This window comes from Leuciscus leuciscus (assembly GCF_965113295.1).
Source record: "Leuciscus leuciscus genome assembly, chromosome: 13".
NCBI classification, from domain to species: domain Eukaryota; kingdom Metazoa; phylum Chordata; class Actinopteri; order Cypriniformes; family Leuciscidae; genus Leuciscus; species Leuciscus leuciscus.
In genome coordinates, this window is record NC_138737.1 from 17,062,159 (window position 1) to 17,086,295 (window position 24,137).

The window sequence follows — 24,137 nt, forward strand, 5'->3', positions numbered from 1 at the left end:
GCATACGCATTTCAAAACATCGCAACGTGAAATGCCACAAAAAGCGATTTGTGAATAGGTCTTAGTGAGTTAGGAGTCCTCTCGACTTCTTTTAAGCTGTCCCAGGCTTAGGTGCTACTTTTAGGGCTAAAATGCTTTGTGAATTACTCTTAGTCAAAACAATTAGGAGTCCTAAAGTTATGAGGGACACGCCCATTATTTTTAGGAGTTCCTCCTAAATTCGCCACTTAGGAGCTACTTTTAGCCTTAAAATTCTTTGTGAATACGGCCCCAGTTCAGTAATATTCTTTGGTTTGCGTGCTGCAACTGCCTTCTTCAAATCCCACCAGAGATTTTTTTATGGGGTTCAAGGCAGGTGACTGTGATGGCCACTGTAGAATCTTCCAGGACTTCTTCTGCAACCAAGTCTTGGTGGAATTTGAGGTATGCTTGGGATCATTGTCCTGCTGAAAGGTCCAATGACGCCCAAGCTTCAGCTTCCTCATTGATGGCATGACGTTGTCTCCTAGAATTTCCTGATACTTCAATTAATCCATCTTGCCTTCCACACACTTTCAGTGCCAGAGGATGCAAAGCAGCCCCAGAGCATCACCGAGCCACCACCATTAGAAATCGCCTTTTTCAAATCATTTAAGTTTAAAACACACACACACACAGGTTGGGTTTTACTGATGTATTTTATATTGTTGAATAAAACGTGAAAATATCTTGAGCTTGTGTTAACCAGACCTTACTTCAGTCATTTAACCAGAAACCCATTAAAAAACACATTGACTTGAGATGAAACCAGAAGTGCAACAATGATAAACAAATTTCTTGGTTTTTGTACTCATTCCTACAGCACTCGATTGCAATTCTTTAAATTCCTCTTCTTGTCATTTGCAATTCAAATTCCACATCTTCATTCAATTTTAATATTAACTTTTCATCTCTTTTTTAAGGCTTTATATTCATATATCAACAATTGGCTTGTTTCTGTTTTGTATTTCCTAAGGAATTGTAGGAAAACATCCAAAACAAAGTTGATTTTATTGTCTAGATATTCATAAAGAGCAATGTTTGATTGTATAGTGTTTACACGTCGCGGCCCTACAATTTCCCCACAAACAGTAGTATCTGCTTGGTAAGCTAAGAGAGGAGAAAGATTACACACTTTAGCCTAATTGAAACATAATTTAGAATTCTAGAAAATCTCCTAAGCCTTGAAAGAGCAATCAACGAAAACAAAAATTTTCATCATCATCATGAGATAAATGTCTATTGTAGTCCATGTTTATTTAACTCAATACTTTCACAACAAATACTGTTGTTGTTGCTGAAAAATGACTCTCTTTGCACAATGCTGAAACATCAGCAAACCATTCAGTGCTGTGTGAGCAAAGGCTTGTATTTATAGCGCAAGGGCCAGCGCCCTCATCTTCGCGTGATCACTGGGCCACGGCGGTAGCTGATCGGGACGTTACAAGCGGAGATGATTCTTGGAGACGGGGTGGAGGCACTGATTGACGTGTCAGCTTTTTTACTGGGGTGGATGGCCACGGCTGTCAGCTGGCGAGCATTTCAGCCCCTATGATGGATTATTTACAGCTCTTGCACTGCTGTCACTCGCCACATCCTCCGAGCCTCCCGAACATTACATGGCCAATTACGCCACACTGGCCATTTTCTCATCTCAATCAAATTATCTCTACATTGTGTTTAATTTCAGTCGCAAAGACCCTCAGCCGTTTTTACATGGGTCTGTAGAAACAATATATCACCCCGGGAGTCCTGTTGAACGGGCAAACAGGCTGCCATAAAGCAGTCTTTGGAAAATAGATAACACAGCTAGTGCTGGCTTTTTCGATTAAAGTGGAATGAAGGATGAAGAATGAAATTACTCGCGCTAGTATTTCTCTTTAATTCATGCACTTTACTTAAATGGGAAGCTCGCTACTAAGACGTCTGCGGTGGCGAGAGGAGAAGTGCATTGTAAATTCATAAATTTTCCTTTGACTTAGATGGAACCACTGCAGACCATTTTTCGACAGAATGACGGAAGATGTATTTACTTTTATTTGCGTACATATTTATTTTTGCATGGGCAACAGCATCCAGAATGTCATTGATTGTTATTGATTCACAAGGATGTTATGGATTAATGGAATTGTAATGATTATTACCGCCATCAGCATCTTTTCAGTTCACAGACTGAAAGCTTGCACTCCTTCAAACCGAAAAATTTCCTGCCTCGTTTGGAATTTGCATTTGGATTTACTTGTAGTTTTTGCCTGTTGCCTTGGGACCGTCTTATTTCAATGCCATGTATTTTCATTTATTTCTTTGCTATTAATGCTGCAAGTCTCCCAAAGAGGAATTTGATGAATAGTGACACAAACATGGCATGTGCTGATAAGCTTACAGTGGCTGGATTACTCCCATAATCCTCTTCCAGCTCGTGGTCCCATTACCCACTGCACAAAGACTCGTGCAGGGGTCACACACCAGGTCACGATTGCATTGTTACCACCCATCATACTTTGCTTTTGCCACCATCGGTCAGGTGCAAACAGCACTTTGTTGGAGTGTTAGATGATATCTGGGGACCTCCATCTTGTGGCAGATTGCTGGATGTTAGATTGATGTGGTTTTGTCGGGAGGAGAGAGACGACACACTTGCATCAAGTTCTCTGGTATGATCCCGTGGGGACCGGACTGAACTATTGCACTTATAAAGCGAGCTCTTGATTATTCAAAGTGTTGTTTTTTGAGCGGTGCAAATGTGCTTGGATGTTACACAGGGAATAATGAAACAGAACCAGCATCTGAGGATTTTATGGAGTTGAACATCTTGGGATGTGGGATAGCTGAGAGTCAACCACTTTTGAGCCCTTAATGAGAAACTGAGCCTTGAGTGGATGGGGTTATGAACATTTCCACACATCGCAGAGTTGCAGATTGTTGTTTTTTTCCTCATAAATGCCCATTCTTTGAGAACTAACATCCGACATTCAGGCTCATAAAACATAAAGTACTGTATTATCAGCAAAATACTGACAAGGATGCTGATAGAAGGAGGTTGAGACAATGTTTAGGCATTTCACTAAACTTCCCCCGTGTGAAATGGGTGAAATTACAACCTTAGCATCTCTATTAGGGTCCTGCTGCACAGATCTTGTGTAGAGGAACAGAAAAGGTTACTTGTCATCAAAAATTTTTTTTGCGATAGCATCTTAGTGTCATGTTAAAATAAATGTATACATTTTTAATGAAAGCCATAATGGGAATATTCCCATAATATGCCTTTTATAAGTCATAACGTTTCAAGAATAAAGTTGTAACGTTAAAGTTGTAATATTTTGAGAATAAAGCCAAAGTTACGAGAATAATCATTATGAGCCATATTATATGTATAAAGTTGCAAGTAAAGTAACATAATATGGGACATTATTCTAAATCGCTTCGCATTAAAAACATTTTACAAGACTTTCCCATTTGTAAGTTTCTTTTATATATTATGGTTTTTTTTATACATTTTACTTTTTACGTTACTTTTAGTCTCATAATATTGCAACTTTAATCCCATATTGCTGTGTTGTAATTAGTGGTGGGCCGATAGACGATGCCAGACACAATGACAGACATCACGATGTTGAGCCGGCAGTGGACATGCACCGTTATGAATGTCTGTGCGGCGGTGCGCATTTTACTTTCGCTTTAGAATTATCGCGAATTCGGGGGACACAACAACTAGAAAAACTCAACTAATTCTATGCAGGTTACCTATTTGCATTGGGTTTAAATCCAAAATATTGCCAAATAGGCGATTTTAGATTTTGCTTTGAACCAAATCTTCCGCCATCGTAACGTGATAAATGAAATCTGCCTCCTGCTGCTGATCTATGCTGCGACTCTCTCGGTTCACACTGCATTGAGCAGACACGCTAAATTTTTTATTGTAGTGTCTGTTCTCTAACTGAACTAAATTATTTTTATTACGCTACTATAAAAAAAATTAAAACCACGGTTGGGGCTGAGCCACAGTGGGCAAGTGATGTAACCAGTGAATTAGAGACGGTAAAAGTAAGTGGGTCCAATATCATTGGTCTTAAAAAGTGGGTGGGTCTTGCAACATTAATATTGTATATAATATTATTATCAAAAAATTACGATTTTGGGTAACACTTAACAATGTTTCATTTGTTAACATTAGTTAACTACAATAGTTTCAATGAACTAACAATTAACAATACTTCTTCAGCATTTATTAATCTTAGTTAATGTTAATCTCAACTTTTAATTAATACATTTTTAAGATCAAAAGTTGGATCTGTTAACATTAGTTAATGCACTGTGAACTAACATGAACATGAGCCTTTTTATTAACATTACCAAATGTAATAAATGCTGTAAGAATATAGTATATTGCTCATTGTTACAGTAGGTCATGTTAGTTAATGCATTAACTAATGTTAACAAATGAGACCTTAGTGTTAAGTGTTACCTGATTGTATTACCTGATGTGTGTGTGTGTGTGTGTGTGTGTGTGTGTGATTTATATATATATATATTTTTTTTTTATTATTACATGACACTAAAAAGCTACTAGTTTGAGGACATAGCCAGATTTAAAAATAATGTAATAAAAAAGAAACCAGCTCTGACCTTTTTGTAAATTCACTGTAGGTGTGCAGAGTAAAAATAAAATGAAAAAAAAATCTAATTTATCTTCTGCCTTTGCACTTGTTCCACACTTTGCTCAGTGTGGCTCAAACATGGTAATGGAGAGAAATTACTTCCATGTTGCCCGCTGCAGCTTCTTGCCTCTGCTGTCAACACATGAGCCTGCGGGTTATTATTTGACTACATTATAATTATTTTATGTAAGGAGCTGCAAAGATAACTGGTTGGGTAAAGAAACATGGGAAATCCTGTCACTTCAACTAAGCAAGACTCAGCAAAGACAGGCTTGCTGTTTCAGCTGATCTGTCAAAAGTGCAGAAGCTTGATTATACAGTATAATCTATTAAAACACAGGTGATCAATAGCTCTGATAGTTGCTCTTTGTCATGACACCCTGAAGCTTGTCGTGTTTACTCTAGCTCGCCCTTGAGGCCAGGGTACCAGTTTATAGCCACAGTAAATCAGCAGCATATTTACGGTGAGATCAGGACCAAATTATACAAGCAGTTCAGGGTAATTAAGCTAAAGGGGGATGTGAGAAGGATAAAGCCATTGTCCTCAGAAACAAGAGGCTTCTGACCTGTTTCCTTATAGGAACATGCTGTGAACAGTATATGAAAAAATATATCCTGATATGAAAATATCAATGAAAGGTGCAGTGTTAATTCTGTTGCATTAGCAGTACTTTTTTATTTCAATAATTTTTGTATATATTATTTTGTATATATATATATATAAACTTGTCTGAAGTTTAAAATCATTGGTTACCTGTAAGCCAATCACATAACGTTTGGTTATGGCGTGTGTTATGCGCTGGCTCAGCCGCATCTAACTTCCACTGTAAACACATGTACAGTATGATGCGAAAACAAAACCATCGAGCGAAATACCGGAGTGAACATGGCTGTGAACGACTTTTGCAGATTATGTGAAGTAAATCTACGCATCCACGGTACAATCAGCGTCTACGTCCCGGCTCTCAGTCCGCCCTCTATTCGTTGATTGGCCGGCTGTTTTGAGGCCGGAGGAAAACGCTATCTCAAACTGAGTACTGAAGCGAACTGAAATTGAGCGGAAGTACGAAGTCTGACGTAGTCAGGCTAGGTTGTCATAGTAATAGCACAAACGTGTGTTAGTTCACCATGTGTGAGACTTTAGCAATGGATGTTTTGCCATTGATTTTTTTGTCTCACTACAAATGGCAGAAAAAAACAAAAACAAACAAATCAGATTTTAATCACTCAGTGCAAGAGGCATTAACAAAAGTCAGATTTTAATTGGATTTCAAACCACCTTTTACTCCTGCTATGTGATTTATTGCCAAGTAAAATAGGTTATTCAACAAGAGAAAAAAAATTTGGCTGGAATGGAGCCAGATCAACTGTAAGTTTGCTAAAACAATGCCTAAACAGCTGTTTGACTATTGGTTAACATTATTCAGAAGAAGAAGAAGAGCAAGTTACATTTTAATGGAAGATTATAAAAAATAATAATATTTGTTGTCTTTAGAATAACAGGCACCAATGAATAGTTCAAATTAAGGCATTAATGTGCATTAAGAAAGTAAATGGGGACCATTTTAATTTTGTGTTGACTATAATAGGACTTTAATGTGATCCTGATGATGTCCAATGAGATTGTTTCGTATTTTGTTTTTTATTAGTTTCATTTTCCCCCCATGATTATGTAATTATGATTTCACAGCATACCCTCATCCAGTTTAGACTGGCCCTTTGTTATCAGAGACACAAGTGACATAATTATGAAGCGCGAACAAGTTGGAGTGTCTCTCTATGTCTTGTGTGTTGCTTTGTGCATTCATCATCCAAACCTCCGTTACAGGAGACACTGTGCTGCACCCTCAGAGATGATGGCATGATAAGTGTTTTGTGTGCTGTGGAAAGTCACACTACAGATGTGAGATGGGCCACCCTCCTGACAGACTCCACACAGTGGATGAATTATACATGACTAAAGCCGCAGCTCACAGCGAGGCTGGCTGACATTAAACCAAAATGGCAATTGTGACACATAACAGTTTTGATGTATTTAAAGCGCTCATGCTCGAGCAAGTGTGAGCTAAGTACATAACATGCTGGAATTCACTCTGAAGAATAATGTGCCATGTTGAGGAATTAATCAGTAAACTACCAGAGCCTTTCCCCCCTATTTTTTTTCTGTCACATATGGCATTCGTGGTTAGCAGCACAGACTGTTTTTCTATGAGATCTTGTGTTGTCAACTTTGCCAAGAGCAAAAAATGGCTGCTCTTTTTCTTCTTCTTCTTTTTTACTGTGCATAGTAATCTCATAATCAATAGAACTATGATAAATAATAATTGCACAGGAAGCAAAGTTTTGTTTAGAAGTCATAAGGTCACTACAATGAGGAAGAACTTGTATCTTTTTAAAATATATTCTAAAGTTTAAAAGGGTCTCTTGAATGTAAAAAATTGAATTTGTCTTGTTGCTCAGTAAAAAACAAAACAATGAAATATTCTTAAAACAACTTCAATTAGTTTGAGAAGCAAAATTGTGTTGGAAAATACTGTATACACTACCCTTCAAAAGCCTTAAGGTTGGTAAGATTTTTTTATGTTTTTGAAAGAAGTCTCTTATACAGCTTTGCAAAAATACACTAAAACAGTAATATTGTGAAATATTATTATAATTTAAAATAACTGTTTTCTATTATAATACGTTTTAAAATGTCATTTATTCCAGTAATGGTAAAGCTGAAGTGTAACCTTGAAATAAATTTATTTTTCTTAAGACATTGGCAAACTGTAAACTGTTTTAAGCATAATTTATCTAGATTTCATCAAGCATTATATTTGAGGTAATTTTTGTACAAACTGTCTGTTCACTTGATCCATTTCACCTGCAAACACATTCACAATATGAAATATGGAATTTGAAATATGAAAAGTATGCCTCAACGTAGAAACTAAAACTTCTTGGCAAAGTTTCAAGTGAGGTTAAAATTTGGATGAGCTGGGTCACTTATGCGATAAAAAGAGGTGGTGCGGAGGCATCTTTGTGCGGTTTGTAGATGTCAAAGTTCACGTCTAATTCTGGTCATCTCTCTCTCTCTGGCTTTCTTTAATGAATATGCACCATCTCACCTTCCACTTCCAGGACTCAGGCAGGTGGAAAATATGAGATAATAACAATAATCTTTATTCTGTGAAAGCACCTGGTTGAAGGACATTGCTTTCACCATATAATTTAAACAACTGATTGTATTTGAAAGTGGATAGAGCTTGAATGTTTCTCCTTGAAGAGGAGTTTTTTTTTTTTTTTTTGAGAATTGTTAAAGGCAGGCCGCAACAACTCGGGCTCATTAGAAAGCAAGGAAAAGGAATAATACGAAGGAAATTAAAGAGATGTGTGATTGTGGTTAACAGTAACTGCTTATTCTTCAGTGGGTTTTCACATTAGTGCAGGCGGAGACCTCTAGTACTGAGCTCTCTGAATGGGGAACTCAGGGACAACAATCTGGATGTGAATTCGTATGTTCTCCCCGTAAATCCCCGGGTTGATTTACAGGTGACAGCACTGCCAAAGAGTGGGAGTCACAGAGTGATCACGGGATTTGATCTAGCAGGCTTTATTATTAAAGACTTTACTTTAACCCACTGTCATTCAGGGGTGTCATTGCAGCTCCACAGCAAATCAGACCAGATTCCCAGATATTCATATTCAGACTGTCATTTTGCAAGTTCCAAGTTTTGATCTTTGAAATGCAATGACTGATTATTCTCCTCTGTGGTTGTTAAATGGATAGTTTACTCAAAAATGAAAGTTTTGTCCTTATTTTATCATATAATAAAAGCGAATGGGGTTTCTGGGTTTCAGTCTGTCAAACTTTCAAGAAAAGGGGGAAAAAAGGTCTCATAGAAGTGCTACATTCCAAGTCTTCTGAAGCCATACAAATTAAGGTCCATTATCTCTTGTCAATAGTGTATCAATGTATATCAATTAGGGCTGGGCACATTTTTTTATTTTTCAATTAATCGTTTTTTTTTTTTTATGTGGTCGATTCGATATCTCAAAAAACATGAATCAATATTTTTTCCCTATGTATTTTTTGCAAACATTGAACATAAAATCTGATTGATGTTAATTTTTATTACTAGTCTTCTCCACTAGATGTCATCCTCTAATTTACCTAGCGCGTTGTCATTCATTCTGTGCTGAACATGGCGGATGCAGGTGCGGCTTTCAGCTTGAAAGATGTTTCGGACAGTTGAAGGAACTTTCACTGTCTGGATCGGACCAGTGCTGCATGGTCACGGAAGTTTATCATTTGCATGCATTTTCAAGCCTTACCAATTTAAGCATTGAAGAGAACTCGTGCACAATGTGTGAGAAGTTTTGTGTGCGCACACAGCTGCGCGTCTCAGACAGCGTGCAAATAATAAAACGAATTCTCTTTCACGCCTCCTTGCGCTTAAACGGTAAAATTCACACAAGTTATCTAAAAGAATATGTACAATGTCGTTGTACAATTGTGTTGATGTTGTATTGCAAAACAATTTTGCTTCTATTGAGGAGGGATACAGATAAGGTTGGGGACAGATTTGGTGGTATGGGTAGGTTTAAGGGTGGGTTAAGGGGAAAGGGAATGGTCAACAGAGTAATTATAGATGTAATTATAGAGATTAATTACATGCAGGTATTTAAAAAAAATATAGGCCTAATTAAATCGTTAAATCATGAGTGCATTGTATCAAATTATTAATTTAAAGGTTACTACATAGTAGGACCATTTTATCTAACAACATATGGACGTATAATACGCTGGGGATGCAGGGAAACGTGTCACTCTCACTTTTAATAAAGGGTCAACTTTTCCCTGCACTTTTTTCGGTCAAGTGTGTTCATATTTCCATTGGCCAATGTTAATAAATCTAGACTTAAATTTAAATTAACAGACAAAATGAATTAAGTTGTAGGGGGTGTAACAGTACACACAACTGACTGTTCAGTTCGTACCTCGGTTTTGAAGTCACGGTACGGTTTAGTACAGCAGGGGGGAGAAACCTAAACATAAAATTGCTTTTGTTTTTTTTAAAACAGTGGTTTACTGTCTTTACGTTAATTCAATTTTTGTGCATATACAGTGCATATATTTAGTGATAGAGTTCATTTCTCTAGCGAACTAACAAGCTGTGGACACTGAATGATTTACCCGAGGTAAATTCTAGGTGACATTGTTTACAAGCTGTTTTATTAATACAAATCTGGTAAGGTTTTAATACATTGGTAGTTGTAACTTGTATGTACCACGACAGTCCAGAAATTATTCATGTCTTTCTGCCGCTGAAACACTGATTGAGTGATTACACCAGATACGATATGTTTCGGTTAGTTGTACTGTATCTTTCAGCATACCTTCAGATGTTCATTCATGTTTATTCTGTAACTTGTATTAAAAGAGGAAGAGATGATCACATTCACTCACAATAATAATCTCAGACCCGATTTCCCATTAACAGTACATTTTTTAACATTTTTCCTTTTGTGTTTGATGGAAGAAAAAAAGTGGTGAAAATGGTGAACTATCCCTTTAAGGAACATCAGACATGTAGGTCTATTTGCTAATTTCCTGAGCCTGATTTTGCCCAGGAGATGACTCTGTTTAACTTGGACAGATCTTTTGCTTAAGGATTTTCCTAGATTTCAGTGTGAGCATCTCAATCTCGTCTGTGCAAACTTTCAGCTCTCTGCCAGAATCAATACGTTCCTCCTTGGCAATGGACGGCACAACTCTCACCATCAACTTTAATTGCATATTCAACAAAGAAAAAAATCAGCATGGATGCAGCTTGGATGGATGCAAATATTTAGCATTTTGCCGTCTAATATAGAGAGATATTTGATCGGGTCAAGCACACTCTGTAACAACCTTGAACTTTTTCTTGGCATTAGGACAAGCCTTAGAGGTGCATCTTAGTCTAGTAGAAGTTATGCCAAATGCTTTAATTAGGCTGAACCATCTGCCTCGGAGTCAAACTTTTGCCTGTATATACACAGTCACATACACTTTTTGTGAGTTACTATAATGACCTCATAAAGCCTCAGACATCAACATGATTGGGCCATGTCATCAGAGCCGATCCTGACCTCCCTGGGGCCCTAAGCAAAATTTTGTTAAGGGGCCCTCATACCTGACCCATGAGCCATGTAAACCATTTGCCATTGCCACACAGTCACACCTGACACCCCAGTGCTCCCACTACAATCCTCCCTCCTTTAACTAGTACTAATGAAAAATGTAATTCCGGATATCAGAAATAGACATTGTTACTAGAAAAAGTACATTCTTAATATCAAGAATTCACATTTTAAATAGTACAAATTTAATTATTGATATCAAAAATGATCCTGTGAATGAATAAAAGCTAAAATGGCTTGCCTTAGCATGTCACTGTGTTTTAAATGATAAAAGCAATACTTGATGGTTATTATTTACTGAGGGATGTGCATCCATATTGACCAGTATGTCCAGCTAATCAACATTTTAAATGCAATATAGCCTATAAATCAATAGTCAATGTCAATAGATTGCTTTGCATCTTGCTTTATTGCACTAGAGACTAGATAAACATTGTCTTGTTTTAAAAGTATGTGCGTCTATAATGAGGAGTGCCATCAAGCCCATATTGTACTGGTCCCCATAGATTTTTTTGCTGGAAAGGGCACGTTACATTTCGTGCGCGCGCATATGAACGCATGTTAACGAGCGACGCGGTTATCTTTTCCTAGCTGCAGTTTATAAACAAACAACGTTGCCCTTTGTCGTTTATCAAACGTAATAAATAGTTGTATTTCACTCTCACTTTTTTTGTCAGGCACAAAGTTACAGAACACAGCACTGGAAGTGGCCGGCATTAGCAAGCAAGACACAGACAGACCAAAAGGTGCACTGCCCAGCTGGGTTAGACAGACAGACTAGAGAGAGATGCACATCAACTTAACTTTACTGTTCTTTGCTGACATCAAACTTGGAGAGGAGAGAATACAAGTCTGCCTGATTGCTGTTCCCGCAATTCACTCTCATGGTGTGTTTTTTTCTCTCTCTCTTTTCGTGACCAGAAGGATAGTTCCGCTTAATTTTCTCATCGATGTTGTAAACTTTTGTTGTAAACTTTTTCTCATCGATGTTGTAAACTTTGATTGATGTGCTTTGACACGAGGGGGAGGCGGGGCCTTGAGTAATTTGTGGAGCCCTACGCAACTTGCGTAGAGTGCATATAGGGCTGATCGGCTCTGCATGTCATTAATAGAACAGCGGCCACTTTATGTCTACTACTGTTTGAGTGTCAAAAGGTGGTGATGTACTTTTTTTCTCGATGAAGGCTTCTTGTTAACATATTAGGCTGATTTAAGGAGTTTCATAGGTAATTTAAACATCAGTTACTAAGCTAATGTTTACACATGGCACTTGTGTAGATAAGACTGGGGGTGTTTTAATACTTTCAGCTTAGAAATGTGCTTTTTTTCTGAAGCATTAAAAAGTCTTTATTGCCTTTTTTTTTCTATTATTTTTTTTTTCTGTTTAATATGTGGTTTTGGATTAAAATGTGTATAATATGTCAGTTTTTTTATTTATTAAAATCTTAATGAAGTTAAGTGTGGTGGTGGTGAGGAATGGCATGATTTTTTATTAGTGTTACCACCCACCTTTGTTGCACTCATTAACATGGTTTAGTGATAAGCAGTTTAATTCTGAATTAATTTGTTGCAGATAAATATGGGAATTTTGAGTATCAGTTGGAATATCAGTTTGAGTCACATGTTTAAAAAAACCTACAAGTTAAAAGCCAGATGTGTTACAACACTCACCAGTCTCTCCTATCTACAGTGCTGGTCAGAATTATTTGCCCACTTGGTAAATATGATCAAAGATGGCTGTAAAAAATTAATCTGCATTGTTTATCCTTTTGATTTTTAAAACAATCAGTGATGAAGACCCCTAGCATAAAGCCCACAGAGCTCTGTTTGACAAGTACAGCCTTCTTGTACCAATTGATGAACATTTTTTATGCCTCTTGTCTCTTTAGTAATTATAAAGTTTATTAGGTGTTTGTGGAAGATTAAAACACTATTAGCGCTGTTCCAGCCGTCAGATTCTCCTGCTGTTCCCTTTGTTTATGACCAAAATGTTTTATGACATCCACATTTAGTCACCTAAACAATTATGGTTAATGAAATGTGGTGCTGGTTCAGTGGGTAGGAGAAACATTGATGAAGGGTACTTTGTTCTTGTGTCATGTTGGTGTGGAGAGAGAGAGAAGCAAAAATCAGACACAATGGGAAGAACAGTGTGTAGATACATATGGGGACAGACAGAGAATATAAAACTAATATTTTTACAGGCTGTAATACTATGCCTCTATTATGGATGTCCATTTTATTCTGTTTATTAATTTCATGAACCTTTGCCTTGTCTCCTATTAAAACTTTGAAGAGAAATCATTGAAAGTTCAATGAAAACCCTGTAGCTGTCAATGCTTTTATAATAAATGAAACACATGATTGAAGGAGACTATTCACTCCCTTCCAAATAATTCAGTTTCTAAGTGGCTAAATGTTTCTTTCTTTTTCTCTAGGTGGTGGAAACCAATCTCGTGGCTTTTGACTGTCACTGGATCATCATAAATGAGGTGGGTTCTTTCTAACAATTTTGTAAGAAATCCAGTTTATTCTTCTTGTAAGCACATTTGAATATATTTGCATCTTTACATACCGATTTGTCTAAGTGAGAGGCGGACAATGGCTCATTCTGAGCCTGAAGAAGATGGCCAGATAAGGACAAATTACAGCACAATGATTTAAATTAGATTTGGCAAGAAGCTAGTAGCGCTCCAAAATAATTCAGCGCTTTCCTTAACGAATAAAACATTTTTCCAAAATGATCCTGTGACAAGGAGAAGACAATGAAGATATAGACTTTGAACCCATCTGCCTGAATTATAGGCATTTCAATAACTTCAAAGTCAATCTCTATGGTAACCTCTATTAATCTCTCTGGTTTTATTTTAAAAGGCCATACAAATCAGTTTTATTGGTATTTTTAAATAACGGACTTCAGTGCACTATGAAACTGTACTGTAACAAATTCACTTCCCAGGCCAAAAACACCTTGTTCTGAATTACAACAGTTTGAAGCCGGCTAGACTCTATGTTTGGAAACTAGGCTTATCCAGTAATGTTGTGGTATTTTTTTTATTGATTCTGTTATTGCTGAGACCAGAAGAACTAACTTAGTGTAAAATAAGGGAAAGTCCAATAAACATTTGCTGTTCCTTGAAGTGTGTATCACCAGCCACTGTGCAATTTTTTTTTTTTTGCATATGTGATGCGATCTGGGAAAACCCATCACATGGTGAAATTTTACTTATTACAGTTTTGATACCATATTAAAGCCAAGCCCTTTCCAAATCTGTTTTTATTTCTTTCATCGTTTGTTGGTAACAGTTATGGTTATCTGAAGTCGGCTGATTTGAGGAAACACAGATTTAATTAACTGTCACGTCCTGCTAGCGGGACAATTGGCGCTCTTTTTTTATTGCCTTTTTTTCATATCACATATTTTAGTAATCATCATAGATTAGGTATCATTCAAAAGCTTACGAACTCAAAATTCATTCTGTGAAAACTATTTTGAAATTGGACGATTGAGAGGCGAGTAAAATCTTTTAAAGGTAGGGTAGGTAATCATTTTTCTAAAAAAAAAACATTCCAAATTTGTTTAAACTGTCTTTATATACCAATACATAATTAAAATGTAAGTACTCTGAAAAAGAAAATATAAAAATCGAGTGACTGTAGACCTTTTAATCTGCAATAAACACAGCTCATTATTTCCATTCACTCCACCCCCTCCCTTCTGAGCTCCTTCCAAAGCCACGCCCCCAAAACACATGAACGCGCGACGCCAAACGCTCAGGCTGGAACAAGACGCATTTATTACCTGAGACGAGTGGAGAGGAAGGAGCGCAGTACATACAGTGACATCATGTCAGAATCACATGTAATAAAATAGCTAACTTTATCACTATGAATATAAACAAATAAGATTTCTTTTAGTACTCACTATCAAGCTAGCATATCGATAATGGTAAAGTTTCATTCGGTAACGAGCTATATTTATAAGGCAAAACTAAAAACAGGTTGCATTGATACACGTTTTTCCATTACCATCAGTTACACTGTGATGAAGATGAATTTCGTGTAAGATTCATAACATATACGGTGTTTTGCATGTAAGAGTTTCCATGATGAAAACATTGTTGACTCTAATGAAGACTAACGTACACTCCGAGTCCGGAGACAAGTACCGCATCGTCGGTTCGAGGACAGGTCCGGGGTTGAGGGCGAAGCAGAGGAGGTCGTTCAAGAGCGCGGGCAGGGTCAGAGGAAGTAGTTTTTGCCTTGTTTGCCTTCGCTGACTGCATATGCAGGTGCTTTGAGCTGAATATTTCCGGGAACGGTGACATGTGATGAGTGCACGCCGGGCAGCGCGCGCAGTGGGGCTCGGGGCGGGCACGAGACATGAAGGCATCTGATTGGTTCTTTACATTCGCACCGAATGGCAGTGATTGGTCAGAGTTTTTACTGTCCTGCAGCTGCTACAGAGGTCTGATTTTTTTCATTCCTTTTTCTAAACACATAATGTATTGACTACTATCAGGATGGAAGGACCATTTCACCCAGTATAAAAAAAAGTGTTTCTGAACAGGATTACCTACCCTACCTTTAAGCGAGCAGCTATTTCAGACTCCGTTGTTCTCTTGTGCTCCACTCCGCAATGAATCATGATAACGTTGGATACATTTTTTTTATTTTTTTTACTTGAGTGCCGTTGTAGTTTACACAGGACTGGCGGGAAATGGACATTGATATACCTTTATTCTAGATGTTATGTGGTTTATTTTGATAGGTGATCTGCCTTTGTAGTGTTAATGGTGCTTTCAAGTCATCTCGTTAAGATCGTATTTACGAGTTGAGCAGACATGAACGCCACCACAATGTCGTAAATATGAGTGGGAAGCTCGGGATTTTCTTTAAGCCCCGATCTTTACGAGTTGGGGGCGTGTCACTGAGAAACATGGTGGAATACCACAATACTTAAAGGTATTTAGCAGTGATATTGCTTGACTTTTCTATTTACAGCAAAGTAAGCTTATGTGCCTGCACAGAATATGATGGCATTATTATACAATGTAGCCTAATATGTAACGATAAAGTTTGCTCGTGGCTTCATAAATTAATTAAAAACATTAATTAAAAACTATTTTTGTGTAATTAATTAAGAGAAATTACACCACCACATCACTGGCTTCTGGTAACGGACGTACACGAGTCTAGTTCTGGTGGAAGAGTAGGCTTGGGTATGGAGTATCGATTGGAACTGGGACTAGCTTTGCAATTTTCCCAGAATCGTTCAAAAGTTTAAATTTCGATTCCTAGTTTCGATTCACAGTCCGCCGACCGGAAGAGGAAACCGCTGTCTAAGTTACCAATTTTATCATTTCTAGCCCTATTCTGAACTGAAGTAGCTACCTAATCGATTTCAAACTGCCAAATGTTAACTCGCTGAACACTGACAGCTGTAGTCTACTTCCCCACATTAGTTAAACATTTGTAAACTGTAACGTACACACGGCATGGTAAATGCGTGTTTTACTAGCACAGGTGTAAGCGTTTGGATTGTTATGCTAAACTGCGAACCGATACATTTTATGAGACGCTGTGTGAGTTGCCTTATTAACTCACACCGTCTCATAAAATTTATTCAGAGCAAACAACCCTGACGTTAAACCTTAAAAATTTACTTATATGATGTCTTCTTATTCTTGGGTATCTTGCAAGTTGCAACCATATTCTCTCGTCCTCTGCTCGTCCGTTTGAAAACTTTGCGCGATGCCGGCGAACGAAAAAAAAAAAAATCATGAAAACACATGAGTGTAAACAAACTTATCTAGCCTATTTTACCTGATAGCCCATTTTAGCTGTGAAAAAAGCAATTGATGGAGAAGGTCAGACTATTTCCTTCAGAAAGACCGTTGGTTAGCTAGCTCATTTCAAATATCCTAAATAAAATTGTTTAAAATAGATTTGATATTTATATTGTAGTTGAAAACAGCCCTGTGAGAAATTCATAGTAAAGTTCATAAAAAGTAAAAAGTTCATAGAATTAAAATTGATCTAAACTTTTTTGACCCTGCCTCTTAAAAGAATCGGAATCGAGAATCGTTAGGAATCGGAATCGAAACAAGGAATCGAAATCGGAATCGTTCAAATTCAAACGATACCCAACCCTATGGAAGAGTGACCTCTGACCTGACGTATGACGTAGGATGTAGTAGAGTAAGCTTAGGTGAGAGTATACGCCTCTTGCGGTTCTAATCCTTTGCATATCCTCTGTGCTTCCGCGTTCGTTAATACATCAAAGGCCACTCTTCGGCTGGAACTAGACCCACATACGGCCGTTACCAGAAGCCAGTGAATATTGACTCTGATTGGCTGAAAGAAGAAAGTCACATACACCTAGGATGGCATTTTTGGGTAAACTAACCCTTTATGAAAATAAGTACAAGATCAAATGATCTTTCAGCTGCTCAAAAAATGGTAAGTCAGTTTCTTCTGATCATATAAACTGATTATATAAATTTGATTAGAATATTTCAGACTTTTCAAAGTAATCTTTCGGATAATTTTTTTAAGCCGTCAGACTACTAGGACACTTTAGGCAGGCGGAGAGTTTAGATTATCTGAGGAAAGTTTTATGTCCTCGTAAATAAAACACAAAGGCACATGACGTTACCTTGACATGTCCCTGTATGGACATACATTGCTCACGGTTGGCCTTACTTGACAGCAGTCATTGGGGACAAAACAAGCAGCTGCCAAAACCTGAACCCTAAAATTGGGCCATAACCCTGTAGGCTCGTATTTGTGTCATTCTAATTTAGAGCTCCTAATTAAGCATCAAGGGCCTTTGCGTTTGTCATCCGGGGGTAGAATAAGCCACTCAGTGTCAGTATTTTCTGGTCTGTAAAAGCGTGATGTCCTTGTGCTCTTAAAAGTTGGGCAGCACACTATAAAGGCCTCACATGCCCTCTTGTGATGGCTCCTACATTATTCGCCGTCATTCTTACCCCATTATTAACAGCAGCACAAACATCGTTTGACAGTGTTCAACTGTGCTTCAGGCAAGATTTTGATTGTCCAATCAGAAACCTTCAAATTACCTTTCAGATAGCAGGTTGCGTTGTAGACAACTTTAATTTTAATCTTATTGAAGGCTGAACGGCTTCGACATTCCAAGTAAGTTCCTCGCCGGTGTGCCACAAGTTCAGATTTAATGACGTACTTCATGAGAGCCAGTCACCAGCAATCACAGCTTTGCAGGTGAGAATGAAACTCAAAAGTGAAGGCTGTCAGAGGGAACAGCTTGGCCGCTCTGAAGTCTACCTTCACTGGGGGACGTTCCCTGTCCATTCTCATCACATCATTCCCAGCTCGCTCACTTTACTCTGCCCTTCTGTGGAAAAGATGTCTTCAGGCTAAAATTAGCAATCATTCCTCCCAAGGCTGCACAAGGACACACGAGCGCACACGGTCATGTCTTTCTGCCTTTTGGTAGTACCCTGAATGCCCATTCATGAGAATAATTGTAATACTAATGATGATTTTTATGTAGTTATATTTCTTGTATTTAAATTAGACCCAATTTTTAGCTAACTGGGGACTGGAGGATTTGACCTTGACTTGATGAGAGAGGATAACTTAACCATGTGTGAAGAAAGTTTAGTTTGTGTGTTAGAACCAGTGTCAGGTATTAACGTTTTTAATGGAAACATTTTTATGGTATTAACTGGAACAAATTGTCCCCTTGGTGAGGGCTTTTTTTAACCATATAAAAATATAGTGTTGTCCATTTAACTTAATTTCAATCATTTCATAAAATGAATTCAGAATCTGAATAAACACTCTCTACAAAAAGTACTGTAAATTATTACTATTAATTACTTTATAATCTAATTTATTTTAAACCCACAGCTAGATCGTCACTTTCATATTTTTTATATGTTTTTGTGGTATTTTGACCCTGATAGTGGGATTATTCTGTGACCCGGGTTGGTACAGTGATTTTTTTATATATTTTAAGATATAATATTTAAGAAAGTTAATCCATTAAAGTAGTTTTTATAAACGTGTCTTAGAAGAAGAAAAAAAAAACATTACTGGTGTGCATCTTGAGACAAAACAATGGCACTGACATATTTTAAGATATGCCAGTGCAAGTTTGCTTCAGTTAAAACAGCTCAAACATGCATTTTATAGGTTTAAGCCTTGTCTGTGGAACCGGGGGTTAATGTACTGTAAATATGAAATAATTAAAGATGAATATCTACAGTCACTTGTAGAGTAAGAAAATAAAGTTTAAGAGAACTGGTAGTAATGTTTTGGTTGTTACATTTTGTTTCATATTTAATCTCTAGCCCTTTTTCTTTCTCTCAACCAAAAGTTTATTTACTGAAGTGAAAATCATGATTGTAATATTTTCCCTGGTCCTACTTCTGCTCTTTCATTTCCATTCAAGTGTGAAACAGAAGCTCTTCTCAGCAATATGCTGTTTATCTTTGTAGCCTATTTACACTGCACATGGAAAATCTCTTTTCTTTTGACATTATATTTTCTTTCTCTGCTCTTTTCCTCTCACGGGATGCAGGAGATTTCAGACATGGATGTGCAGGAGCTGGTGATGAAATCTATAGGTCGCCTGACCCTGGTGAGACAGACCTTTCCTTTCCCGCAGAACAACAGCCAGCGCTGCGTCCGGAGCAACCACCGCATCAACACGTCCCTCTGTGACCCCAAAGACCCAAAGGCACAGATGTTAGAGGTGCGATTCATTCCCCCATACTCACATTTATTCATGTCCATTCAAGTTAATCATAAATCATTTGCCTTGAATGCCTTCATTTCCCTTTTGATTGTGTCCATTAACTGTCATCATTAGCCCGTGAGCTAACTTCCTAAGAAAACTACAAAATGTCAGTGTGAAAATTAGCAATCTTGTTTTGTTGAGTTTTTAGTTCTTTTCATTGTGCCTGTGGGTCCCATTCCTGTTTTCTACGATTTATCCAACTGAATGCATTTTCTCACATGTACATTTTCTCAAATGACAACAGAAATTAACAGATGTGATGTGTATTCAGCCGCATTAAATACTGGAAAACATTGCACAGTATATCAATACACGCTTTCAAAGCCCCTACTCAATATTAATTCATAGTTGTGTGGGTGTATGCTGGTATCAACAAGGCAAATATATATTTTCAGCAAGACCAGACGATATTTCAGATATTCACAATATATCACAGTGATTCTAATAATTTTTGTTTGATCATTTATGGTTCCTTGTCCTGTGACTTGTGAATGTGAGAGTGTTTAACAGAGATGTTTTAATAGTGTCTGTAATTCAGTTTGTAAAAATTCAGTTGTAAAAATGGCATTAGAGGTCTTCATATTGCTATTGGTGTACAGTACATACATTGAAAATGATTAAATAGTCTGTATAATGTTTTACAGTATTTTTACTTTCATAAAATAATCTTGGCTACAATGGCTGTTTGGTTGAAATTGTTTTTGTAAATATATAATGTATAAATATCTTAAAAAAAACAAAAAAAAACATAATTATTGATATTTCATAGAATATGAATCCAAGTGGCAAGTCCAAATTGGAAACAAATTATACAATACTCAAAATAAATGTCACTTCTCTTTGTAAGTGAAGAAAAGTATTGTTTAAATTATAATTTGAAAAAGGTCATTTGAAAAGAACATTTTGGTGCATTTATTTATTTATTTGATTGCTTGTCCACATGCATTTTGGGGCATTTATATTTATTGAATTTCATCAAATGGCAGAAATATGTTGAGATATAATATAATTCAGCACTTATTTTCAGAATGTTAGATATGGGGGGACAAGGACTCTCTGTGTTGTGTTGAATGCCTACTGTATAAGCTGGACGTGTTTGACATTAAGAATTCATTTCTGCTCAGTGGTCAGGAGTCCAACCCAGAAGAGCCCAATTTTGCCCTGCTCTGAAGCGTATCACATCCCTCTTTCTTGACATATATCCCACCCTCCCTTTGGAATACCCCTTTGCACCTCCCGTTCCCTTTAAACCACCAGTCACCTTCCCTGGAGAGACCCACTAACTCCTGCACTTCAAAAAGACTTAATGGATTTCCCTGGTCAGCCGATCTTCTCCCCCCTGAATTTAACCCAGTCTTTTTCTGTTTGCCCCTTTGGCACTGGCAGCTTTGTTGCTTCAGTGTTCTCAACTCCTTCTGCAAATGCTCTATCATGAAATGGCCTTCCCAGAAAACCGCCCACCCAAAAACGGCAGCATCTTATGCCATTTCACTTTGTGTCTAAGACATGAAACATACCGGTAAATCAATAAGTAAGCCCTTTTTGTTTCTTCTCTTGCAGATGAAAAAATACAGAAAACAGGGAAAAGCCACAACGCTTGACAAATAAAACGCTGTTCCTTGGTAGTCTTGTGGATTCCCTGTCAAGTCTGCTTCTTTGGGTCATTGGTCTTTTTGTTCGCCCATTCTCCTGGTAGACGGAGAGTTGTTTTGTTGGAGTCAGGAAGTGTAAATACAAGCACCACTAGTGTTGTGTTGGGATGTCGAACCCCATTCCTTTGAAAAATGGAGTATGATCTCGTCTTAACTCCACCATGTGCGCCAGTAACATTAGATGAGAGTGTCATCCCCATCGACACAGTCTGCTTTAAAGCCGATGTACACATATACTGCAGTTAGTTTTGTGGCTCTCAAAGCCATTACAGCCTTATAGTGGAGCGTACCTACAAATGCCTGTTGATGGAGCTAACAGAGCGTGACTTTTAACATAATCAGTATAGCCTTTTCTTTGTGTTTCTCTGATTACTGGTGACATTTTTTCTAAGCGAGTATGCGAATAGCTTACCTGATGAATTGCGTTTTTTACAATTATGGCAACACAAAGCTGATGGCGAGAGGTTTTTCTCAGCCATTTTTCAACATGGTTTGGATTTACTCAGACACTCAATACAGTGTCAAGTATGCAGTGCAGCGCGGGTTAATAAACAACGATGGAAACCTAATGACCGCTTCACTCTATTTATTACCTTCTCATTAAAATGAAGACAACACATGGGCCGTGCAATCGATCAGAGCGGAATTAACTCCCTTAAAAAGCTTGTGTATGAGTGAAGTTGCTGATTGTCTTGTATAATACGGAATTGTATTTCAAAGTAATATAATTGTTTTCTGTTTTAAATCTAAAATCAAATTCAAATAATATTAAATGCATTTTAGCATGTAATTCCATATATACTGTATATCCAGTAGTCAACATTTGAAGTGGATCAAAACTTTTCATCAAAGTTATACATGAATTTTGAACAATACCCTTTCTTGTCTTAGGAACTCTTTGATTAACTTTTTTGATGTACAAATACAAGTTTGATTTTTTAAAAATACAAAAAATTAAATATTGTGAAATAAAATGTACAATATATTTTTTTAATGTTTGTAAATAAAATGTGATTTATTCCTAAATGGCAGAGCTCAATTTTCCGCAGCCGTTGCTCAAGTCTTCAGTGTCACGTGATCCTTCAGAAATCATTCTAATATTAATTATTACAATTATTTTATTAGATTGGTGATCAAGAAACATTTATTATTATTATTATCAAGGTTGAAAACAGTTGTGCTCCTTAATATTGTTATGGAAACTGTTAGAATGTTTTTTTTCTGGATTCCGAGAGTCTGACCTCATACTTTTAAATGGTAGTGTATACATTTGGTTTCAAATGACAGTTGCCACCAATGGTTTACTTAAGTTTCAAATGGAGATGAGGAGTATCCAAAATTTTCCCGAATAAACTGAGTGTGTCTCATTTTCCATAAATCGAAGCATAGCAGTATGCATTTATGCTACAAGACTCAATGCACAGATCCCATATTGATATTTTGATACAAATCATTTACATATACTTTGGACAAAACTGTTTACATTAAAGCCTTGCCAAGATGATCAAATTGTGATCTTCACAATCAGATGATTTTCTTTAATTGACCTGGTTCTGTTGTACCATTCCATTTGTTGTCCCTTGTTATTCATGATCACTGAAGCCTATATGTATGGATAGAAATAATGCTACAGATAGCAGGTGTTAAGTGTGTCTTTTCTATTCCTTATTAAACTCCACTGTCTTCTAGGGCTTGTTCAATGTGAGCAGCCTGTTGTCATTTCCACTGTAGAGACCTTTCATCCCAGCTGTACCCACTCAGACATAAATCTTTTTCTTGTAAGAGAATATTAATCTAGTGTCCCTGGCTCTCTGTGCTCACGTTGTCGGTTTCTTTCTCTTTTTTTCTTCTTTGTTTCCCTGCTGTTTTTTGTCATCTCGTCAGATCACCAACCGCTACATCTACGACACAGTGCTTCTGCTGGCCAACACCTTCCACAGGAAGCTGGAGGACAGGAAATGGCACAGCATGGCGAGTCTTTCGTGCATCCGCAAGGGCTCCAAACCCTGGCAGGGTGGCAAGTCTATGCTGGATACCGTGAAGAAGGTACAGAACTGTAAAGATGACCCACTGGCCTTGCAAACTTAAACTTTTGGTGCTCTGTGATGTACTAAATATATTGCAATTTTATTTTTATTCATATTTTTACTGTTATTAGTAGTATTACTGTACATAAATTGCAATGCATTAAATGCATTATATTTATAGCTTTTTATAGCTTTTGCAATTAAAAACTTTTTAAGCGTCAAACAGCAAACGTCAAATTTCCTTACATTTCCTTTAAAATGCTAAATTATTTAATCATTTACTCACCCTCATGTCATTCCAAACCCGTTTAACCTTAAAGGTGGAACACCTTAAACATCCTTGTGCTTTTTAAGTAATCATTCAGACCATTTTGGTGAAGTGGATTAATCAATTGTTTTTTTTGTTTTATTTAATGCAAAAGAATGATTCTTTGATGGAGCAGATATCACCACTTCTTTCATGTACTCCAGCCATATCAAGGGCACGTCAAGATCTTTATTAAAAAACTTCTATTTTGCTCTGCTTGTCACACATAATAATCATATTGGCCTGACAAGATTTTTTTGTGTGTCATTTTATAGCTTTACAGTCCCACTCCCAATCAGTTTCAATGTATTGAAAGAGTGTCGCAGAATATTCTTTAAAATGCTCCTTATTGTGTTCCACAGAAGAAATGGATAGAAATGTCATACGGGTTTGGAATGATGTGTCAATAATGACCGAATTTTTGTGTGAACTATATTTTTAACATTTAATGGTATAGCATTCATACACATAAATGCATTGATAAAAGTCAAAAGACCTGTGAAACTGTTGGCAGTACAAAGT

The 24,137-nt window shown here is 37.1% G+C and overlaps 1 protein-coding gene across 5 annotated transcripts in view; it reads left to right on the plus strand.

Moving 5' to 3' along the window:
• grid2 (glutamate receptor, ionotropic, delta 2) overlaps positions 1 to 24,137 on the plus strand; it is a 438,477-nt gene that overhangs the window by 270,548 nt on the left and 143,792 nt on the right. For all 5 annotated transcript variants that reach the window (XR_014211127.1, XR_014211128.1, XM_082188355.1 and 2 more), the window contains 3 exons: positions 13,280 to 13,333; positions 19,411 to 19,584; positions 23,166 to 23,327. Coding sequence is in view for 3 of the 5 variants with exons in the window: in XM_082188355.1 (XP_082044481.1) it covers positions 13,280 to 13,333; positions 19,411 to 19,584; positions 23,166 to 23,327 (390 nt within the window). In the remaining 2 variants the exon portion in view is untranslated. The remainder of the gene's footprint in view (positions 1 to 13,279; positions 13,334 to 19,410; positions 19,585 to 23,165; positions 23,328 to 24,137) is intronic.